This window comes from Ursus americanus, chromosome 5 (assembly GCF_024610735.1).
Source record: "Ursus americanus isolate L20-20 chromosome 5, mUrsAme1.1.p, whole genome shotgun sequence".
Lineage (NCBI taxonomy): Eukaryota > Metazoa > Chordata > Mammalia > Carnivora > Ursidae > Ursus > Ursus americanus.
In genome coordinates this window covers 81,820,653-81,842,399 of record NC_142131.1, presented here as the reverse complement: position 1 = coordinate 81,842,399, position 21,747 = coordinate 81,820,653, and the positions used below count along the sequence as shown (strand labels likewise).

Below are 21,747 nucleotides of genomic sequence, written 5' to 3'. Positions count from 1 at the left end.
TTTATTCTGTGATGTCTTCATTCCACAGTTTAAAGCCTGTATCTCACACTCTTATTCAGTCATTTTCCCCAACCCCCACCCACTTCCCTCTGACAACCATCAGTGTCCTCTCTGCATTTATAGGTCTTATTCTGGGTTTATTTTTATTTATTTATTTTTATTCGTTTTTTCTAGGTTCCACTTATGAGTGAAATGATAGGGTGTTTGTCTTTCTCAGTCTGATTGGTTTCACTTAGCACAACACCCTCTACATCCATCCGTTGTCTCAAGTGGCATGATCTCTTTTATTATGTCTGAATAATATTTCAGTGTGTGTGTGTGTGTGTGTGTGTGTGTGTGTGTGCATGCATGTTGTATGTTCCACATCCTTTTTAGTATTTTGTCTATTGATGAACCCTTAGGCTGCATCCACATCTTGGCTATTGTTAATAATGGTGCAACAAGCATCATGTTTTGTATGTCTTTTCAAATGAATATTTTCATTTTCTTTGGGCAAAGCCCAATAGTGCAATTATTGGATTGTATGTTATTTCTATTATTAGTTTTTTGAGGAACCTCCATTGGGCTCCTCAGTGCCTGTCCCAGTTTGCACCAACAGAGCGTAAGACTTCCTTTTTCTCCATTGCCTTGCCAACACTATCTGTTTCTTGTCTTTTTGATTCCAGCCATCCTGAGAAGTGTCACACCCATTTGGGTTTTGATTTCCACATCCCCGAATTTAATAATGTTGAGCATGTTTTCTTCTATGTTGGCCATGTGTATCATCTGTATGTCGTCCTAGAAAAAAAAATGCCTATTCAGGTCCTCTGCCCATTTATAATCAGATGATTTGTTGTTTTCATGTTGAGTTGTATAAATATGAATTTTTTACAATTTTTGAATATTAACCCCTTAATGTATGTATCATTTGGATAAGGGTTCTCCCATTCATAGGTTGTTTTTTATTTATTTATTTATTTATTTATTTATTTATTTATTTATTTATTTATTGTTTCATTGCTGTTTTTCTTCACTGTCCCAAAATGATCATTTTCCTAACGGATTTCAAAGAAATTACTACTGATGTTATCTTCTAGGAGTTTTATTGTTGCATATCTCCCATTTAAGCCCTTAATCCATTTTGATTTGCTTTTTGTGTATTGTGTTAGAAATTTTGTACAGTTTCATTCTTTCCAGGGTAACTGGAAGCACCATTTATTGAAGAGACTGTCTTTTTCCCAGTGTATATTCTTCCCTCCTATGTCATGGATTAACTGACCGCATAAGCACAGGTTTATTTTTGGGCTCTCTATTCTGGTCCACTGATTTATATTTCTATTTGTATACTAGAAGAATACTCTTCTTTATTGCAGTTTGGAGTATATCTTGAAACCTGGAATTGTGATATATCCAGATTTGTTCTTTCTCATGATTGCTTTTTGTGACTCAAATACATTTTTTCTAATTATTTGTTATCATTCTGTTGAAAATTCTATTGGTGTTTTTATTGGGATTACGTTAAGTCTGTAGGTTGCATTGGGCAGTATACATATTTTAATGCCTAAGGAGGTATTATCTTTTCATTTGTTTGTGTCTTCTTCAGTTTCTTTCACCAATATTTTAGAGTTTGAAGAATATAGGTTTTTCACCACCTTGTTAAACTTATCCCTGGGTATTTCATTCTTTTTGGGCAAATGTGAATGCATTTTTTAATGTCTTTTTCTGTTATTTCATAATTAGAGTACAGAAGAACAATTACTGCATATTAATTTTGTATCCAGCAAATTGAATGAATTCATTTCTACTTCTAATAATGTTTTGTTCAAGTTTCTATTGTTTTCTATAAATAGTATTGTTGTCTGTAACTGATAGCAGTTTAACTCTTTCCGTACCAATCTGGATAACTTTTGTTTCTTAATCTTTTTTTTTTAAGATTTTATTTATTTATTTGACAGAGATAGAGACAGCCAGTGAGAGAGGGAACACAAGCAGGGGGAGTGGGAGAGGAAGAAGCAGGTTCATAGCGGAGGAGCCCGATGTGGGGCTTGATCCCACAACGCCGGGATCACGCCCTGAGCCGAAGGCAGACGCTTAACCGCTGTGCCACCCAGGCGCCCCTTGTTTCTTAATCTTGTGTGATTGCTGTAGCTAAGACATCTAGTACTATGTTGGCAAGGAAGTACCATAGTGGATATGCTTGTCTTGCTCCAGATCTTTGAAAAAGAGCTTGGGTTTTCACAATTGAGTGTGATATTAGCTGTTTTGTCATTGTTGTCATTGTTTCCTTGTTCAATTTTATATATGGTTCTTGTTATGTTGTGGTATGTTCCCTCTAAACTCAGTCTGTTTAGTTTTTCTATGAATGGATGCTTTTATTATGAATGAATTTTGTTATATGCTTTTTTTCTGCACCTACTGAGGAGATCATATGATTTTTACCCTTTGTTTTGTTGACTTGGTATCTCATGTTGGTTGATCTGCAAATATTGGAAAATACTATCCCTGGTTTAAATTCTAATTGATCATGGTGAGTGATCATTTTTACACATTATTAGATGTGAATTGTTAATGTTTTCTTGGGGACATTTGTATCTGTGTTTGTCAGTAATATTAGTCTATTGTCTTTTTTTGTTTAACAATATCTTTATCTCATCTTGGTATCAGGGTAATGCTGGCCTGATAGAATGAATTTGTAATTTTTACACTTCCTTTTCTAATTTTTGAAATAAAATATGTATTAACTGCTTGTTAGAATGTTTCTTGGAATTCACCTATGAAGTCAATGATTCGTGGATGTTCATTTGTTGGGAGACAATTTTTTTTTTTTTTTTACTTTTTCGTGTTAATTTTTTGTTTTTATTTTGAGCATAGTTGACACACCATTGTAACCTTAGTTTCAGGTGTACACCATAGTAATTTGACAAGATTATACTCCATGTTATGTTCACCATGAGTGCAGTTACCTATCTGTCCCCATACATTCCTATTATAATATAATTAACTATACTCCTTGTGCTGTGTCTTTTATTCCCATACTTAATTCAACCGTAACTGGAAGCCCATATCTCCCATTCCCCTTAATCCATTAAGCCCAATCTCCTTCCCCCACCCATCTTACAAATAGAAATACTATGTGAATCAATAATTCCAGTATTGACTATATACAGAATGAAAGAAATTCCAATTTCAGAAGATATATGGACTCTTCTATTTATTGCAGCATCATTTACTATAACCAATACTTGGAAGAAATCTAAGTGTCCATCAATATACTAACAGATAAGGGAAATGTGGGATATATATAGATCAATATGGATAGGTATAGATATAGATATAAATATAGATCATTTCCAGGTTTTTTGTTGGTTTGTTTATTTGTCTGTATGTTTTTGGTTACTGTTTCAATTCTGTTACTAATAATTAATCAATTCAAATTTTCTATTTCTTCCTGATTCACTTTTGGAAGAATGTTATTAGGAATCTATTCATTTCTTTTAGGTTGTCCAAGTTGATTCCGTATGTTATTGCCTAGTAGTCTCTGATAGTTCTTTTTATCTCTGTGATGCTGATTGTTATTTCCTCTCTTTAGTTTCTGATTCTATGCTTTTGTGTTTTCTGCATTTTTTTGATGAGTCTGAGTAAAGTATACAGTTTTATTTATCTTTCCAAAGAACAAGCTTTTGAATTTATTAATCTTTTATTATACATACTTCATTTCTGCTATGATATTTTTCTTCCTCCCTGTTTTCACCTTTGGTTTTATGTTTTGTTTTGTTTTTCATTTTTCTTTTCCTAGTTCTTTAAGGTGTAATGTTATATTCTTTACTTTTAAAAAAATTTTATTGTTATGTTAATCACCATACCATATATCATTAGTTTTCGATGTAGTGTTCCATGATTCACTGCTAGCATATAACACCCAGTGCTCCATGCAGTACGTGCTCTCCTTAATACCCATCACCTGCCTATCCCAGTCCCCCACCCTCTCCCCTCTGATACCCTCAGTTTGTTTGCCAGGGTCCATAATCTTTCGTGGTTCATTCTCCCTTCTGTTTACCCCCCCTTCCTTCTTCCCTTCCTTCGTCTACCGATCTCCCTGCTATTTCTTATGCTCCACAAATGAGTGACACCATATGATAATTGTCTTTCTCTGCTTGACTTACTTCACTTAGCATTATCTCCTCCAGTCCCATCCATGTAGCTACAAATGTTGGGTAATCATTCTTTCTGATGGCTGAGTAATATTCCATTGTATATATGGGCCACATCTTCTTTATCCATTCATCTATTGAAGAGAATCTCAGCTCCTTCCATAGTTTAGCTATTGTGGACAATGGGTGCATATGGCCCTTCTCTTCACTATATGTGTATCTTTGGGGTAAATACCCAGTAGTGCAATTGGTGGGTTATAAGGTAGCTCTATTTTTAACTTTTTGAGGGAAATCCACACCATTTTCCAAAGTGGCTGTACCAACTTGCATTTCCACCAGTGGTGTAAGAGGGATCCCCTTTCTCCACATCCTCTCCAACATTTGTTGTTTCCTGTTTTGTCAACTTTTCCATTCCAACTGGTGTAAGGTGGTATGTCAATGTGGTTTTGATTTGAATTTCCTTGATGGCTAATGATGTTGAACATTTTTTCATGTGTCTGTTAGCCATATGTTTATGTTCATTGGAAAAGTGTCTGTTCATATCTTTTGCCCACTTTTTGATTTGATTATTTGTTTCTTGGGTATTGAGCTTGAGAAGTTCTTTGTAGATCTTGGATACCAGCCTTTTATCAGTAGTTTCATTTGCAAATATCTTCTCCCATTCTGTGGGTTGCCTCTTTGTTTTAATGACTGTTTCCTTTGCTGTGCAGAAACATTTTATCTTGATGAAGTTCCAAAGGTACATTTTTTTTTCTTTTGTTTCCCTTGCCTTTGGAGATGTGTCATGAAAGAAGTTGCTGTGGCTGATTTCGAAGGGGTTACAGCCTATGTTCTCCTCTATGATTTTGATGGTTCCTGTCTCACATCGAGGTATTTCATCCATTTGGAGTTTATCTTTTTGTATGGTGTAAGGGAATGGTCCAGTTTTATTCTTCTGTATGTAGCTGTCCAATTTTCCCAGCGTCATTTATTGAAGAGACTGTCTGTTTTCCACTGGATGTTTTTTCCTGCTTTGTCAAAGATTAGTTGCCCAGAGACCCGAGGGCCCATTTCTGGAGTCTCTATTCTGTTCCATTGGTCTATGTGTCTCTTTTTGTGCCAGTATCATGCTGTCTTGGTGATCACAACTTCATAATACAGCTTGAAATCAGGCAATGTTATGCCTCCAGCTTTGTTCTTCTTTTTCAAAATTTCGTTGGCAATTCAGGGTCTTTTCTGTTTCCACACAAATTGTAGGATTGTTTGTTCCAGCCCTTTGAAAAATGTCATTGGAATTTTGATCGGGATGTTATTGAAAGTGTAGATTGATCTTAGTAGCATAGACATGTTAACTATGTTAATTCTTCCAATACATGAGCATGGAATGTTTTTCCATCTTTTTGTGTCTTCTTCAATATCTTTCTTCAGTGTTCTGTAGTTTCTAGAGTATAGATGCTTTACCTCTCTGGTTAAGTTTATTCCTAGATAGCTTATGCTTTTTGTTGCTATTGTAAATGGAATTGATTCCCTAATTTCTGTTTCTTCAGTCTCATTGCTCATGTGTAGAAATGCAATTTATTCCTGAACATTGATTTGGTATCCTGACACATTACTGAATTGTTTTATGAGTTCTAGTAATTTGGGGGTGGAGTCTTTTGGGTTTTCCATATAGAGTATCATGTCATCTGAGAAGAGAGAGAGTTTGACTTCTTCTTTGCCAATTTGAATACCTTTTATTCTTTTTTGTTTTCTGATTGCTGTTGCCAGGACTTCTAGTACTATGTTGAACAATCTTGTATATTTTTGAATGTGAGTGGTGAGTATTGACAAACTTGATTTGTTCTTGATCTTAGAAGGGATTTTTTGTAACCATGCTATATGATGTTAGAAATGGTTTTGTTGTATATTACTTTATTATGTTGATTTATTTCCTTCTTTTTTTATTTTTTTATTTTTCTTAGGTTCAGACAAGAATTTATTTTTTAATGTTTTTTTTAATTATATTATGTTAGTCACCATACAGTACATCCCTGGTTTTTGATGTAAAATTTGATGATTCATTCGTTGCATATAACGCCCAGTGCACCATGCAATACATGCCCTCCCCACCACCCATCACCAGCCTATCCCATTCCCCCACCCCCTTCCCCTCTGAAGCCCGATTTATTTCCTTCTATACCAAATTGAAGTTTTTTTCTAGAAAGGATTTTGCAATTTGAAAATTCTTATCTTCTATTGATGTTACATAATTTTATTTTTCTCTATTAATTCATACATATTATTACATATATTAATTTGCCTATGTCAAACCATTTCAGTTCGCATGGATAAATCGTCCTTGATCATTTTTATGGTAGTTTTAATGTGCTATTCAATTTGGTTTGCTAGTGTTTCATTGAGAATTTTTTTATCTCTATCCATCAGGTATATTAGGCTGTAGTTTTCTTTTTTGCTTGTTTCTATGTAAATTTGGTATCAGTGCAGTGCTGGCCCACTAATGATTTTGAGAGTTTCTGCGGACTTACAATTGGTGGTAATTTTTTAAGCATTTGGGAGAATTCACCAGTGAAACCAGTTGTTCCTGGCTTTTCTTTTCTGTTTTTGGAGTTTGTTTTTGTTGTTATTTTGTTTTGTTTTTAAGATTTTATTTTATTTATTTGACAGAGACAGCCAGCGAGAAAGGGAACACAAGCAGGGGGAGTGGGAGAGGAAGAAGCAGGCTCCTAGCGGAGGAGCCTGATGTGGGGCTCGATCCCAGAACGCCGGGATCACGCCCTGAGCCGAAGGCAGACGCTTAGCGACTGCGCCACCCAGGCACCCCCTGTTTTGTTTTTAATTACAGATTTAATTTCCTTGCATCATTTTTTTAAGACTGCTCATATTTTTTTTTCTTCACAATTCGTTTTTTATTGACTGTTTGTTTCTAGGAATGTGTATTTCTTCTAGGCTATCTATCCAATTTTCTAGCATTTTTTTTCCTGACCATTATTTCTAGTATTTAATGGTCATTTATATTTAAGTGATATCCATTTTAATATCTCTTATTTCTGATATAACTTATTTGAGTTTTCTCACTTTCTCTGCATTTTGGTCTAGCAAAGGGTCAGTGAATGTTGTTTATCTCTTCAAATAAGCAAAACCACTCACAGATTCATTGATCTTTTCTATTGTCATTCTAATCTCTCTTTAGTTTATTTCTTCTCAGTTCTTTGTAATTTCCTCTATTGTACTAACTTAGGCTTAGTTTCTTCTTTTTTCTTCAGATTCAGTGAGTCAAAAGCTAAATTTGTTATGTGAGTTTTTTTCCTTAATTTAGGCCTTTATCTGTATAATCTTTGCTCTTGGTACCTCTCAAACTGAATCTCATAAGTTGTGATACATTTTGTTTTCATTTCCATTTTTATAGAGATTTTTATTGTGGTTGTTTCTCTTTCATTTTCTTTATGACCTATTGTTGTGGGGAACATGGTTTTTAATCTCTACACATTTGTGAATTTGGGGGCTTACCTCTTGTAATGATAACTAATTTCATTCTGACTTTTGGTTGAAACAACTGCTTGGTATGGTTTCAATCCACTTAAAATTGTTGAGAATTTTTTTGTGGCTTAATACGTAAAATATCCTGGAGAATGTAGCATGTGTGCTTGAGAAGATTATAAATTCTACTGATGTTGGATAACATGTGCTATGTCTATTTCTTTCCCCTGACCAAATATATACTGTATGTTTAATGTTTACTTATTGGCTTTCTTTCTGGATGATGCGTTTGTTGTTGAAAGTAGGGTAGTGAATTTCCCTACTATTCTTAGGTCCTTATCTATTTCTCCCTTTATTTCTGTTAGTACTATTGTACTATAGTGCATTTATGTGCTTTGAAATGGGTGTATGATTTCACTTTGCATTTCATATCTTAACATATGAATCATATTTAAAAATACTAGTGGTTCCTTAAAATTTGTAATTAATTTAAACTACTTAATGACATTCTAAATATTTCTGAACTATATATTCCATCATCAAATAATACTTCATCATATCAGCTGTAGAGATTAGTTGCCACACATTACTATTTTCCTTTTCCACACTTTTTTTTTATTTTGCGTGTGTTTTACCTGATAAAGTTTTTATTTTTTTCTAATTTTGTTGTGTAACTCACCAGATATACAAGTCTAGCTTATATTTTAGTCAATTTAAAATTATCTCTACATTCGTTACTTACTTGTATGGTTTCTGACAACATGTCTGCTACAAATTTTACCCTTGTTCTTTACTGCTAAGATTTTTTGTGTGTGTGTGACTCCTTTAAGTATTATTTCCTTGTTTTGTATTTATATCATTTTATATAATATGCCTAGATGCTACCTTATAGCATTTATCTTCCATTTTGTTCTCTAAGCTTCCTAGATGTCTGATTTAGTGACTATCATAATTTCAATGGATGTCTGGCCAAGTGCTTCAAGGATTTCTTTTTCTCCATTCTCTCTCTTTTTTTCTTTTAGTATTGCCATTATGATAATGTCATATCTTTTGATATTGTCCTAGATATTTCTCTTATTCTCTTTCTGAAACATTTCTTTCTTTTTGTTGATTTTTAGTAGGGGTTTAGTTTGTTTTTCTCTAGCTTTAATTTTGGAAATTTTCTCTTGCCATCACCTTAAGCTTACTGATTCGTCCCTCAGCCATGTTAAATCTAAGGATATAACCATGAGAAGCTATCTTCATTGTATGGCAATTTTTTAAATTTGAAGCATTTTTTTTTCAAATTTTATATATTATTTTGATTCTCACAGTTTCCATCTCTTTGCTTACATTGCTCAAATGATCTTGGAGCTTGTATAATTTACCTATCAGTGCCTTAGCATACTGGTTGTAGCTGTTTAAACTTCCTTGAGTGATCATTCTAAAACCTATATTGCATCTGAGTCTGGTTCTACAGCTAAAGAAGATATTAAACAAATCTCTTCAGAACATATAGTTTCTTTTCTCTTACGATGGCTTGTAATTTTATCTTGAAAGCCAGACATGCTGGGGTGCCTGGGTGGCTCAGCTGGTTAAGTGTCTGCCTTCAGCTTGGGTTGTGATTTCTAGGTCCTGGGATCAAGCCTCACATTGGGCTTCCTGATCAGTAGGGAGTCTGCTTCTCTCTCTCTCTCTCTCTCTCTCTCTCTCTCTCTCTCTCCCCCTCTGCATCTCCCCATTTGCTCATTTTCTCTTTCTCTCTCAAAAACTAAATAACATCTTTTAAAAGAATTGAATGCCAGACATGTCGTATTGCATAAGGGAAGCTGAGTTTAATATACTTTTGCGTGAAGTTTTATGGTAATACAGCTAGGAGTTGATGTTTAAAGTTTGGGATAGCTTTGTATTCCAGAAATTTCACATTACTCCAGTGACCATGTATTGGTCTTCCATTTTTTCATTGGCATTCTTTAAGAACTCCTACTTAAAATAATATCTGTGTGGCACAATGTTCAGTTATAAATTAGTGTTATACTGTATCCCTGTTGATGTGGTGGAATAGCACATATGTAGAATTGCATCCTATAATTTTATGATTCAATTACAGCTATTCATGGGGTCTGCGTTCATTAGTCATGATCTTCACAGGTGTTTTTGTAGCCTTTGTACTCTTGTTAGATGAGGGAGAAATACTAGGAGGGGCTGGAGTTGGGGGAAAATCTTTCTCTCAGCTGAATTTCAGCTCTGTAAAACATTTTTTATTCAAAGAGTTGGGCTTCATGGTGGAGAATGCTCAAAGTTTGTTTCATAATGGTTATCCTTTCCCTGACAAAATCAGGTGGGTATCTTTCTTTGCCTTCATTATGCAAACCTGATGTGGAGTCAATATGAAATATGTTTACCTCCACCAAACAAGCACCTTCTATTCTATGATTGAAGTCCTCAGGAGTTTTCTATTTCCAAGGTGATCTAACATCAGCCTCCACCAATTTTACAATTTTTTTTAAATACCCCTCCCATTTATGGCTCTACTAGCTTCTTCTCAGGTAAGAAAATCACAATTGTGATGTGTTATATTGTCCGTCTTTCAAGATATAGGGTAGTGTTTGTACTAAGACCTGAATTTTTTGATGCTTTAAGGCAAAGTCAGTAATATTTACTGTAGTCAGGATTTTCCTTCTACTAAGCACTAGAGTGATCACTTTAAACTCTTTTCATGTGGAAAATGAAAACACACCTTATTAATTATTAATCATTAAATTCTTACTAATTTTAATTTTTGCAAATAACTTATTTTTTCAATTATCTGCTAATGATATAAATGTTAAAATTATAATTCACTTAAATTTTTTATCACAGATTACTTGATGGTTGATATTATCCAGGATAGATGCCCCTTATATATGTGACATATCTGTAAACATTTCTTTCGAATCATGAACAGCAGGATAATTTTTGCAGATTTTATCCTAAGGAATCAGAGAAGCAGACAGGGGTCATCCTCTCTGAGGACTGCATGTAGAACAGTAAATTACCTTTAAAGTATTGAAGTAATGATTTAAAGGTATTTCACTTTGTTTGCTTAGGAGGGCTTTGAGTTTCTGATATTGGAAGAAAGAAGAAATGTATTGACAAAATTTTATAAGCAGTGGTAATTTTGATCATGTGAGTAAGTAGGAGTATTTTCTCACAAATCAGTTTGAATGAATCAGTTATGATTTCATGCTGTTTAAAACAAAATATATGATGATCTAAATTTGTATCTAGAAGAAAACTCAAACGCACATCTATATAATATAATTTAAACATTTATAAAATACTATTAGCATATTTTATTGAGTTAGAAAAACAGTGTAGTTGGATGGTAGCTGGCACTTATTAAACTATTTTATATAATAAAGGAGATTTTCATGCCTGGATTGAAAATCTATTTTTATTTTATTCAAAGAGTTACAATGCCACAAATCCAAGATGGAACACAGCAATCATTATTGTGTAGGAATGATATGTTAAATATTAAAATTTTCCAGGAATCTATCTACAGTGGTGAAAGTCTTTTCTGAAAAGAATTTTAAAGATGAAAGCAGTAAAGTTCAGGAAGTATCCATAAACTATTATTTTAATGATACATGAAAAATCTCTCTTTTTTTTTAAAGATTTTATTTGTTTATTCAACAGAGATAGAGACAGCCAGTGAGAGAGGGAACACAAGCAGGGGGAGTGGGAGAGGAAGAAGCAGGCTCATAGTGGAGGAGCCTGATGTGGGGCTTGATCCCATAACGCCGGGATCACGGCCTGAGCCGAAGGCAGACACTTAACCGCTGTGCCACCCAGGCGCCCCATGAAAAATCTCTTAACTGTAATTATTTGAATCTTTTTTTCCTCAGGCATATATGAAACAATTTGTGTTGTTTTATGTTATTCGTTTTCATCTCCTTTCTGTAAAATGGGTAGATTTTTAAGTGGTAATTGAGAATCATGGCCCCCAAGTTAATGTTTTCTTCTTTGTTGTTAATATATTGATTCATGCACACACACACACACACACACACACACACACACACATATACACACATATATGTGTGTGTAATTTTATATTCTCCAGACTATTTATAACAATTATGAATTATTTATTTACATATGAAAATATCAAGATCAAGTTTTATCAAAGCTACATTGGAACATTTTGGAACTAAGGTCATTTAATTAGCTTTAAATGTTTACGAAAAAACTAAGAAAATATCTAGGGGGTAATCTGTGGATAACATATTGCATACCTTGTAAAATTTATTTAAATAAATAAGTCAAATATGCCAGTGAATCCAATAAAATATTTGTTAGGTCACTGTGCAAAGTGAGATATACATAAATTTTATGTCCTGTTAGATATAAAGGGATCATTTTAGAGATCCTTCTACTATTTTTTTATTCTAGAAATCATGCAGTTTTTCTTTTCCTACACAATATCTGAAATTATCTTTGCCTAATGAGTTAAAAAGTTGAGAAAACCAGGTGAATTTCATTTTTAAAAAAATTTTTATACCAATGACATTTTTCAAAGAACTGGAACAAATAATCCTAAAATTTATATGGAATCAGAAAATCACCAAGGAAATGTTGAAAAAGAAAAACAAACCTGGGGGCATCATGTTACCTGATTTCAAGATATATTGCAAAGCTGTGATCACCAAGACAGCATGATACTAGCCAAAAAAAAAAAAAAATGCATAGATCAAGAGAAAAGACATATAAAAGACTGATATCCAAGATCTACAAAGAACTTCTCAAACTCAATACACAAGAAACAAATAAACAAATCAAAAAATGGGCAGAAGATATGAGCAGACATTTTTCCAAAGAAGACATACAAATGGCTAACAGACACATGAAAAAATGTTCAACATCATTAGCCATCAGGGAAATTCAAGTCAAAACCACACTAAGATACCACCTTACACCAGTTAGAATGGCAAAATTGACAAGGCAGGAAACAACAAATGTTGGAGAGGATGTGGAAAAAGGGGATCCCTCCTACATTGTTGGTGGGAATGCAAATTGGTACAACCACTCTGGAAAACAGTGTGGAAGTCCCCTAAAAAGTTAAAAATTGAGCTACCCTATGATCCAGCCATTGGACTACTGGGTATTTACCCCAAAGATACAGACGTAGTGAAGAGAAGGGCCATATGTACCCCAATGTTCAGAGCAGCATTATCCACAATAGCTTAATCATGGAAGGAGCCGAGATGCCCTTCAACAGATGACTGGATTAAGAAGATGTGGTCCATATATGCAATGGAATATTACCCAGCCATCAGAAAGAACGATTACCCAACATTTGCATCAACATGGATGGCACTGGAGGAGATAATGCTAAGTGAATTAAGTCAAGCAGAGAAAGACAATTATCATATGGCTTCACTCATTTATGGGAACATAAGAAGTAGGAAGATTGGTAGGAGAAGAAAGGGAAGAAGAAAGGGGGGGTAAACAGAAGGGGAAATGAACCATGAGAGACTATGGACTCTGGGAAACAAACTGAGGCTGTCAGAGGGGAGGCGATTGGGGGAATGGGATAGGCTGGTGATGGGTATTAAGGAGGGCACATATTGCATGGTGCAGTAGGTGTTATATGCAAGTAATGAATCATGGAACTTTACATAAAAAACTAGGGATGTACTGTATGGTGACTGACATAATATAATAAAAAATATTAAATAAAAAAGAAAGGTCTTTTTAGGAAATATTATAAAATATTTTAAGAAAATATTATTTAAAAATAATTTTAAGTGCAAATATATGCATTGTAATGTAATTCATTACATTTTATTAACATTTTACTAATTGTCCATTTACTAGCTCCATCCTAGACAGTAATCATATTTCAACTTCCTGGAAACTTCCTGATATCTGAGTTCTTTCACTCTGTGATTGCATAACCTATCCACTTAGATAATAATCACTGTTGGGTTGCCTGGATGGCTCAGTCATTAAGCGTCTGCCTTCAGCTCAGGGCATGATCCCAGTGTTATGGGATCGAGCCCTGCATCAGGCCCCTCCCCTGAGAACCTGCTTCTTTCTCTCCCACTCCCCCTGCTTGTGTCCCCTCTCTCTCTCTCTGTCAAATAAATGAATAAAATCTTAAAAAAAAGAAAAAGAAACACTTCCTGAGACACCAGGCCTAAAACACCATAGGACACTTTCTTAATATAGCCATTATTCTCAGGAGCAGGAATACAACACACTTTCATAAAACTCATGCAAACAAAAAACAGTGACCTTGACAAAATGACGTAATCAGGAATTTGTCTCAAAAGAAAGAACAGGAAGAAATCATGGCCAAAGATTTAATCCAAACAGATATAAGTAAGATGCCTGAACCAGAATTTAAAACAAAAATCATAGGGATTCTAGTTGGGCTTATGAAAGGCACAGTAGACAGTAGAAAACCCCATACTACAGAGACAAAAGAACTAAAAACTAGTCAGGCCATGATAAAAACAAAACAAAACAAAAAAGAATATAACCGACATGCAAAACTGAAAGATTCATTGACAATAGGCATGTATAAAGCAGAGTAACAAATCAGTGATATAGAAGAGAAAATTATGGAAAATAATGAAGCCGAAAAGAAGAGGGAATGAAAATAATTAGATCACAAATGTAGACTTAGGGAACTGAATTTCTCCTTAGAGCATAATGTCACTAATATCATAGGAGTCTCAGGAATAAGAGAGGGAAAGGGGGTTAAAAAGTTTATTTGAACAAATTATAACTGAAAACCTCCCTAATCTGGGGAAGGAAACAGATGTTAAAATCCTAGAGCTACAGTGAATTCCCATCAAATTCAACAAAAGCCAGCCCCACACCAAGACATATGGTAATCAAACTCACAAAATACACAGACCAGGAAGGAATCCTGAATGGACAAGGGAATAGGGTCCTGATCCTACTAGGGAAGACAATTAGGTCCTCAGCAAATTTTGCCACAGAAATTTATCAGGCCAGAAGAGAATGGCATGATATATTCAAGCGGCTGAATGGGAAAAATATGCGGCCAAGAATATTTTATCCATCAAGGCTGCCATTCACAATAAAAGGAGAGATAAAGAGTTTCCCACACATATAATAGCTAAATAGAAGTTTCTGACCATCAAGCCAGCCCTGTAAGAAATACAAAAGGGGACTCTGAGTGGGAAGGAAGGAACAAAAGTATCAAAGCCTATAAAAGAACAGCCACATTATCAGAAACACCAACTCTACAGATAATACAATGACACTAAAGTCATATCTATCAATGATCACTCTGACAGTAAATGGACTAAATGATCAAGAGACATAGGGTATGAGAATGGATTATTTAAACAAAATACCCATATATATATGCTGTCTATAAAACACTGTTTTTAGGCTTGAAGAAACCTGCAAATTGAAAGCTAGAAGCTGGGTTGCCAACTATCATGCAAATAGACATCAATAAAGCCTGAGAAGTCATCCTTATATCAAACAAACAAGATTTTAAATGAAAGACTGTAACAAGAGAGGAAGATGGGTACTACATCATAATTAAGGATCTATCCATCAAAAACACTTGACAATTACAGACAATTTTGCCCCTAATGTAGGATCACACAAAGATTTAAATCAATTAATAATGGATAGGATGAAATTCACTGATAATAATAAAACAATAGTAAGGGAACTTAACAACCCACTTACAATAATGGACAGCTCATCAAACAGAAAATCAACAAGGAAACAATGGTGTTGAATGACACACTCACCCAGATGGACTTCACAGATATATTCAGAACATTTCATCCTAAAGCAGGAGAATACTCATTCTTTTTGACATGGAACATTCTCCAGAATAGATCAGATACTGGGTCACAAACCAGACCTCAACAAGTACAAAGAGATAGAGATCATATCATGTGTATTTTCAGACCACAATGCTATGAACCTTGAAGTCAACTGCAAGAAAAAAGAAATTGGAAAGACCACAAATTCATAGTAGTTAAAGAAGATCCTGTACCAAACAAATGTGTTAACCAGGAAATTAAAGAAGAAATATTTAAAAATGCATGGAAGGAAATGAAAATGAAAATACGACTGTCAAAAACCTTTGTGATGGAGTAAAGGCAGTCCCAAGAGGGAAGCATATTTCAATACAGGCCTACTTCAAGAAGCAAGAAAAGTCTCAAACACACAACCTAACCTTACACATAGAGGAGTAAGAAAAGAAATACAAAATAAGGCCACAAGCCAGAAGTGGGAAATAATTAAAAAAAAAACAAAACCTGAGCACAAGGGGGAATGAACCATGAGAGATTGTGGACTCTGAGAAACAAATTGAGGGCTTCAGAGGGGAGAGGGGTGGGATATTGGGATAGGCTGGTGATGGGTATTAAGGAGGGCATGTATTGCACGGTGCACTGGGTGTTATATGCAAATAATGAATCATGGAACATTACATCAAAAACTAAGAATATAGTGTATGGTGACGGACAAAACAATAAAAATTATTATTAAAAAACTGAGCAGAAATAAATGAAATAGAAACAAAAATAAACAGTACAACAGATCAATGAAACTAAGAAATTTTTCTTTGAAAGAATTCATATTGATAAACACCTACCCAGGTTCATCAAAAAGAAACAAGAAAAGACCCAAAGAAATAAAATCATGAACAAAAGAGGAGCGATCACAACCAACACCAAAGAAATACAAATAATCATAAGACAGTATTATGAAATATTATGAAAAATTATATGCCAACAAACTGGGCAATCTGGAAGAAACAGATAAATGCTTGGACAGACACAAATTACCAACATTGAAACAGAAGAAATAGAAAACTTGAACAGACTGATAACTAGGAGAGAAACTGAATCAGTAATCAAAAATCTCTCCACAACAACAGCAGCAGCAACAACAACAGAAGAAAATCTCCCAACAAATGAAATTCTAGGGAAAGATGGCTTCCTAGGAAAATTCCATGAAAATTTAAAGAAGATATAATACCTATTCTTCTCAAACTGTTCCAAAAATTAGTAATGGAATGAAATTTCCAAACTCATTCTACAATGCCAGAATTACCTTGATTCCAAAACCAGATAAATACCCCCACTAGAAGGACAATTACAGGCCAATTCCCCTGATGAACATGGATGCAAGAATTCTCAATAAAAAATTAGCAAATTGATTCCAACAGTATATTAAAAGATTTATTGACCATGATCCTGGGATTTATTCCTGGGCTGTAGGGGTGGTTCAATATTTTAAAATCAATCAACATGATACAACACATTCCTAAAAGAAAAGAAAAGAACCCTATGATCCTATCAATAGAATCAGAAAATTCATTTGATAAAATACAGCATCCATTCTTTGAAAAAAAAAAGTAGGTAAAGAGGGAGCAAACCTCAAAACCATAAAAGCCATATACAAAAGATCCACACTAATACCATCCTCAATGGGGAAAAACTAAGAGCTTTTCCTCTTTCATCAGAAACAAGACAGGGATGTCCACTCTAACCATTTCTATTGAACATAGTACTGGAAGTCTTAGCCTCAGCAATCAGACAAAAAAATAAATAAAAGGCATCAAATTTTACAAGGAAGAAGTCAAACTTCCACTACTTGCAGATGACATGATACTCTATGGAGACCACCTGAATGACTCCATCAATAATTTGGTAGAACTAATACATGAATTCAGCAAAGTTGCAGGATATAAATCAATGTAAAGGAATCTGTTGTAATTCTATACACCAATAATGAAGCAGCAGAAACAGAAATAAATGGATCGAGCACATTTGCAATTGCACCCAAAACAATGATACCTGAGAATAAACCTAACTAAAGAGGCAAAAATACCTCTGGTCAGAAAACTATAGAACACTTATGAAAAAAATTAAAGAGGATACAAAGAAATGGAAAAACTTTGCGTGCACATGGATTGGAAAACAGAAACAAACAAAAAATCATTGCTAAAATGCCTGTATTACCAAAAGAAATCTACACATTTAATTTAATCTCAATCAAAATACCACCATCAATTTTCCACAGAGCTAGAACAAATAATTTTAAAATTTTTGTTGAAGCAGGAAAGATTCCAAATAGCCAAAGCAATCCTGAAAAAGAAAAGCTGGAGCATCACAATTCCTGTTCAAACTATATTCCAAAACTATATTCAAGACAGAATGAGACTGGCACAAAAGCAGACACATAGATCAATGGAACAGAATAGAAAATCCAGAGATGTACCCATAAGTATATGGTCCACCAATCTTTGATAAATCAGAAGGTATATACAATGGAAAGAAGGCAGTCAATTCAACAAATGGTGTTGGGAAAACTGGACAGTAACATATAAAAAATAAAACTGGATCACGTTCTTAAGCCATCCACAAATATAAATTCAAAATGGATGAAAGACCTACATTTGAAAAAGTAAAACATCAAGATCCTGGAGGACAGCACAAGCAGTAACCTCTTTGACATCAGCCATTGCAACTTCTTACTAGATATGTCTCCTCAGGCAAAGGAAACAAAAGCAAAAATAAACTATTGGGAATTCATCAAGATAAAAACCTTTTTCATTGTGAAGGAAACAATTAACGAAAGTAAAAGGCAGCCTACAGAATAAGAGAAGTTATTTGTAAATGGGGTATCTCATAAAGTGTTACTATCCAAAATCTATACAGAACTTACCAAACGCAACACCCAAAAATCAATCAGTTAAAATATGGGCAAAATACATGATTAGACATTTTTCCAAAGAGGATATACAGAGATCCAGTAAATACATGAAAAGATGCTCATCACAACTCATCATCATGGAAATACAAATCAAAACTGCAATGAGATATCACCTCAAAACAGTCAGAAGGGTTAAAATTAACAACATAGGAAACAAGAGATGTCAGCAATGATGTGGAGAAAGGAGAAAACTTACAGTATTGGTGGGAATACAAGCTGATGCAGCCACTCTGGAAAAGAGCATGGAGGGTCCTCAAAAAGATAAAAATAGAGCTACCCTACAGAACAGCAATTGCACTACTCATTGTTTACCCAAAGTATAGAAAAATACTGACGCAAAGATATATATATATATATATATATATATACACCATAATGTTTATAGACGTGTTATTAACAACATTCAAATTATGGAATCAGCCCAAATGTCCTTTTCCTGATGAATGGGTAAAAGAGAGGTGGAATGTTAATCGGCCATGAAAGGAATGAAATTTGTCATTTGGAAAAACATGGATTGACCTAGAGATGTTTATGCTTAGGGAAGTAGGTCAGTCAGAGAAAGAAAATTACCATATGTTTTTACTTACATGTGGAATATAAGAAACAAAATACAAAGAAAAAAAAAACAGGCAAATCAGGGAACAAACTCTGACCTGTAGAGAACAACCTGATGATAACTTGATGAAAGGTGGGGGAATGGGTTAAATAGGTGTTGCTCTTTAAGGAGGGCACTTGTGATGAGCCCTGGGTCTTCTATTTAAGTTTTGAAACACTAAATTAGAAACCAGAATCTAATATTACACTGCATATTTACGGGCAGGAATTAGACTATAACTTGAAAAAATGATCTTAATTTATTAAATACAATAAAATGATTATACATAAAAATGTGGAATATAGCGTTATGTCTGCATTTTAAAGTAAAACAATAACAGTTATAGATATAATGCATATATAAACTTTCTCTATGAAATCTCACACAGTGTTTTTTTTAGTATTTTATTTATTTATTTATTTCTCAGAGAGAGAGCACACAAGCTGGGGGAGCAGCAGGCACAGAGGGAAATAGGCTCCCTGCTGAGCAAGGGGCCTAATGAGGAACCGCATCCCAGGACCTTCTGATCTTTACCACAGACAAAGGCACATGCTTAACCAAATGAGCCACCCAGGTGTTCCACACACAGTTTTTTAAAAGCTTGAAATTTGGGGCAAATCTAACGACTATAAGTCATAACTTAAGGGCTGCACACTGACCCATACATTTTCTCAGTGCTCCCTTGACTTCACTATTCCTCAGACTATAGATGATAGGGTTCAACAAAGGAGTGAAGATAGTGTAGAAGGCTGATACTACTTTATCATGGTTAGCTGACCTATAGGATTTGGGTCTCATGTAGATAAAAATAGCAGCTCCATAAAAGAGTCCCACCACACAGAGATGTGAGGAGCAGGTGGCAAAAGCCTTCTTGCGGGCTTCTCTAGAACGCATCTGGAGAACTGCTGCAAGGATGAGACTATAGGAAATCAGGATGAGAGAAAATGGGACCAGGAGCATTAATACACAGCAAATGTACATCACATACTCAAAAACAACTGTGTCAGCACAAGCCAAACGCAACAGAGTAGGCGCCTCACAGAAGAAATGATCGATCTCATGTGTGTCACAGAATGGAAAACTCAGGGTAGCAGCAGCCTGCATGAGCCCATCAGCTGCCCCCAGGAACCAAGACCCCACAGTCATTCTCAAGCATAATTGCCAGCTCATGAGAATGGGGTATCTCAGTGGGTGGCACACAGCCACATAACGGTCATAGGACATGGCTGCTAAGAGGAAGCACTCACCCCCTCCCAGTGACATGAAGAAGAAGATCTGCAACCCACAGCCAGCAGAGGAGATGGACTTCTTGCCTGTCAAGTAGTCAGCCGCCATTTTGGGCACAATGGTGGAGAGTAACATCATGTCCATGAGGGATAGCTGGCTCAGTAGGAAGTACATGGGTGTGTGGAGCCGGGCATCCTGGTGAATCAGGAAGAGCATGAGGGCATTGCCTACTAGAGAGGTGAAGGTAATTGTCAGAACCATCACAAAGAGAAATAGGTGGGCTCCTGTGTGATTAAAGAGTCCTAGGAGAATGAAATCTGAGGTAGTGTTCCAGATGTTCATGATTTCAAACAGGAGTGACACTGCAAATGAAGAAAGAGATGACAGAGCTTTCACCATTTACTATGCTCTATTTCAATTACATTTCTAATGAAAAGAATGTCTGTGAAAATGTTGAAATATATTCCAAATCCTTCATCTGAGATTTGCAAACTATTTTTAACTTGGGTATAAAATTAATTTCACCTTTTTTCTTTAAATTTTCATTATAAGCACTTCTCTGTTTTAGTTTACTTAGTTAACATTATAAATAAAATTTCTTAATAAATTGAAGTAAGTTGTCAGCAGGTCTTGTGCTACAGGATATCATCATAATGGAGAAAAAGTAAAATATTCCCCTTGTCATTGACATTTGTGTTTGCATTTATCATGCATAATCAACATTCTTAGCAGCTGAATTAAAGCAATGTCTTCAGCAATATAAAATGTATGTACTTATTAATGAGCACTATGCATTTCTAATATATCATGATGTTTTGAAACCAACCACAATTGGATAATTTTCCTGATATTGATTAATCCGGGAAGGGATTTTTACTTTACGAAGAAGAGAACTTACATTCTCTGGTGTAGACACTAGAAGGAAATAATATGTAGTTAGAAGCATAATTTTTTATTATATTGATAGAAGCATAATTTAATTTGAAATCGTAGTATATTTAGTTTGACTTTATCGAGTTACACGCTGAATACAATGACTACCATCTTAGGATATGTTCCCCAATGCAAGACTATGATACTAAATGCAATGTTTCATTAACTGTATAAAGGGATTTTGCATAATCATACTATTTCCTGGGAAAGTCATAGAGACACAATCTTTTTTAGGGAATTGAGAAAATAAAGCTCATTAGTATCCAATACAGAGATAAATTCATTTCTTCTTCAGTCCCAAGAGAATCTCAATCTCTAAAGGTATTTTCATCCCTGATCCACTATTACTGAAACTTTTCTCCCTTGTTGAATGAATAGGATCATACTTGAAGTGATGAAGATGCTAATTCACTATCAAATATGTGGTCTAACTTTATGAAATAGCATGACTGACGTCCATGTCTTCTAATGACATTCTATTTGCCCACAGTTTACATACACCTCCAATACTGGAATGCCAATCAAGGCAGAGAAGACAGTGCAAAATGCTCACTCAGTTTCTAACTCCGTTGCTTGAGCATCATCATTGTACTGGCAGCTTTATACTTCAGGGTTCTAGGTGTTTTTTTCAAAGTAAAACATAGAAAAGTACCCTTCCTT

General features: G+C 34.7%; 1 protein-coding gene across 1 annotated transcript; it reads right to left on the bottom strand.

Annotated features, from left to right (window-relative positions):
• Window positions 1-19,560: 19,560 nt before the first annotated feature.
• LOC123780139 (olfactory receptor 2T8-like) lies at window positions 19,561-20,553 on the bottom strand. Its single transcript, XM_045778925.2, has one exon. It carries the CDS (start codon window positions 20,551-20,553, stop codon window positions 19,561-19,563), a length of 993 nt encoding a protein of 330 aa, XP_045634881.2.
• Window positions 20,554-21,747: the final 1,194 nt, after the last annotated feature.

Coding starts and splice junctions, on each gene's coding strand:
- LOC123780139 (XM_045778925.2), bottom strand. CDS start 20,553: ATGGTGAAAGCTCTGTCATCTCTTTCTTCATTTGCAGTGTCACTCCTG.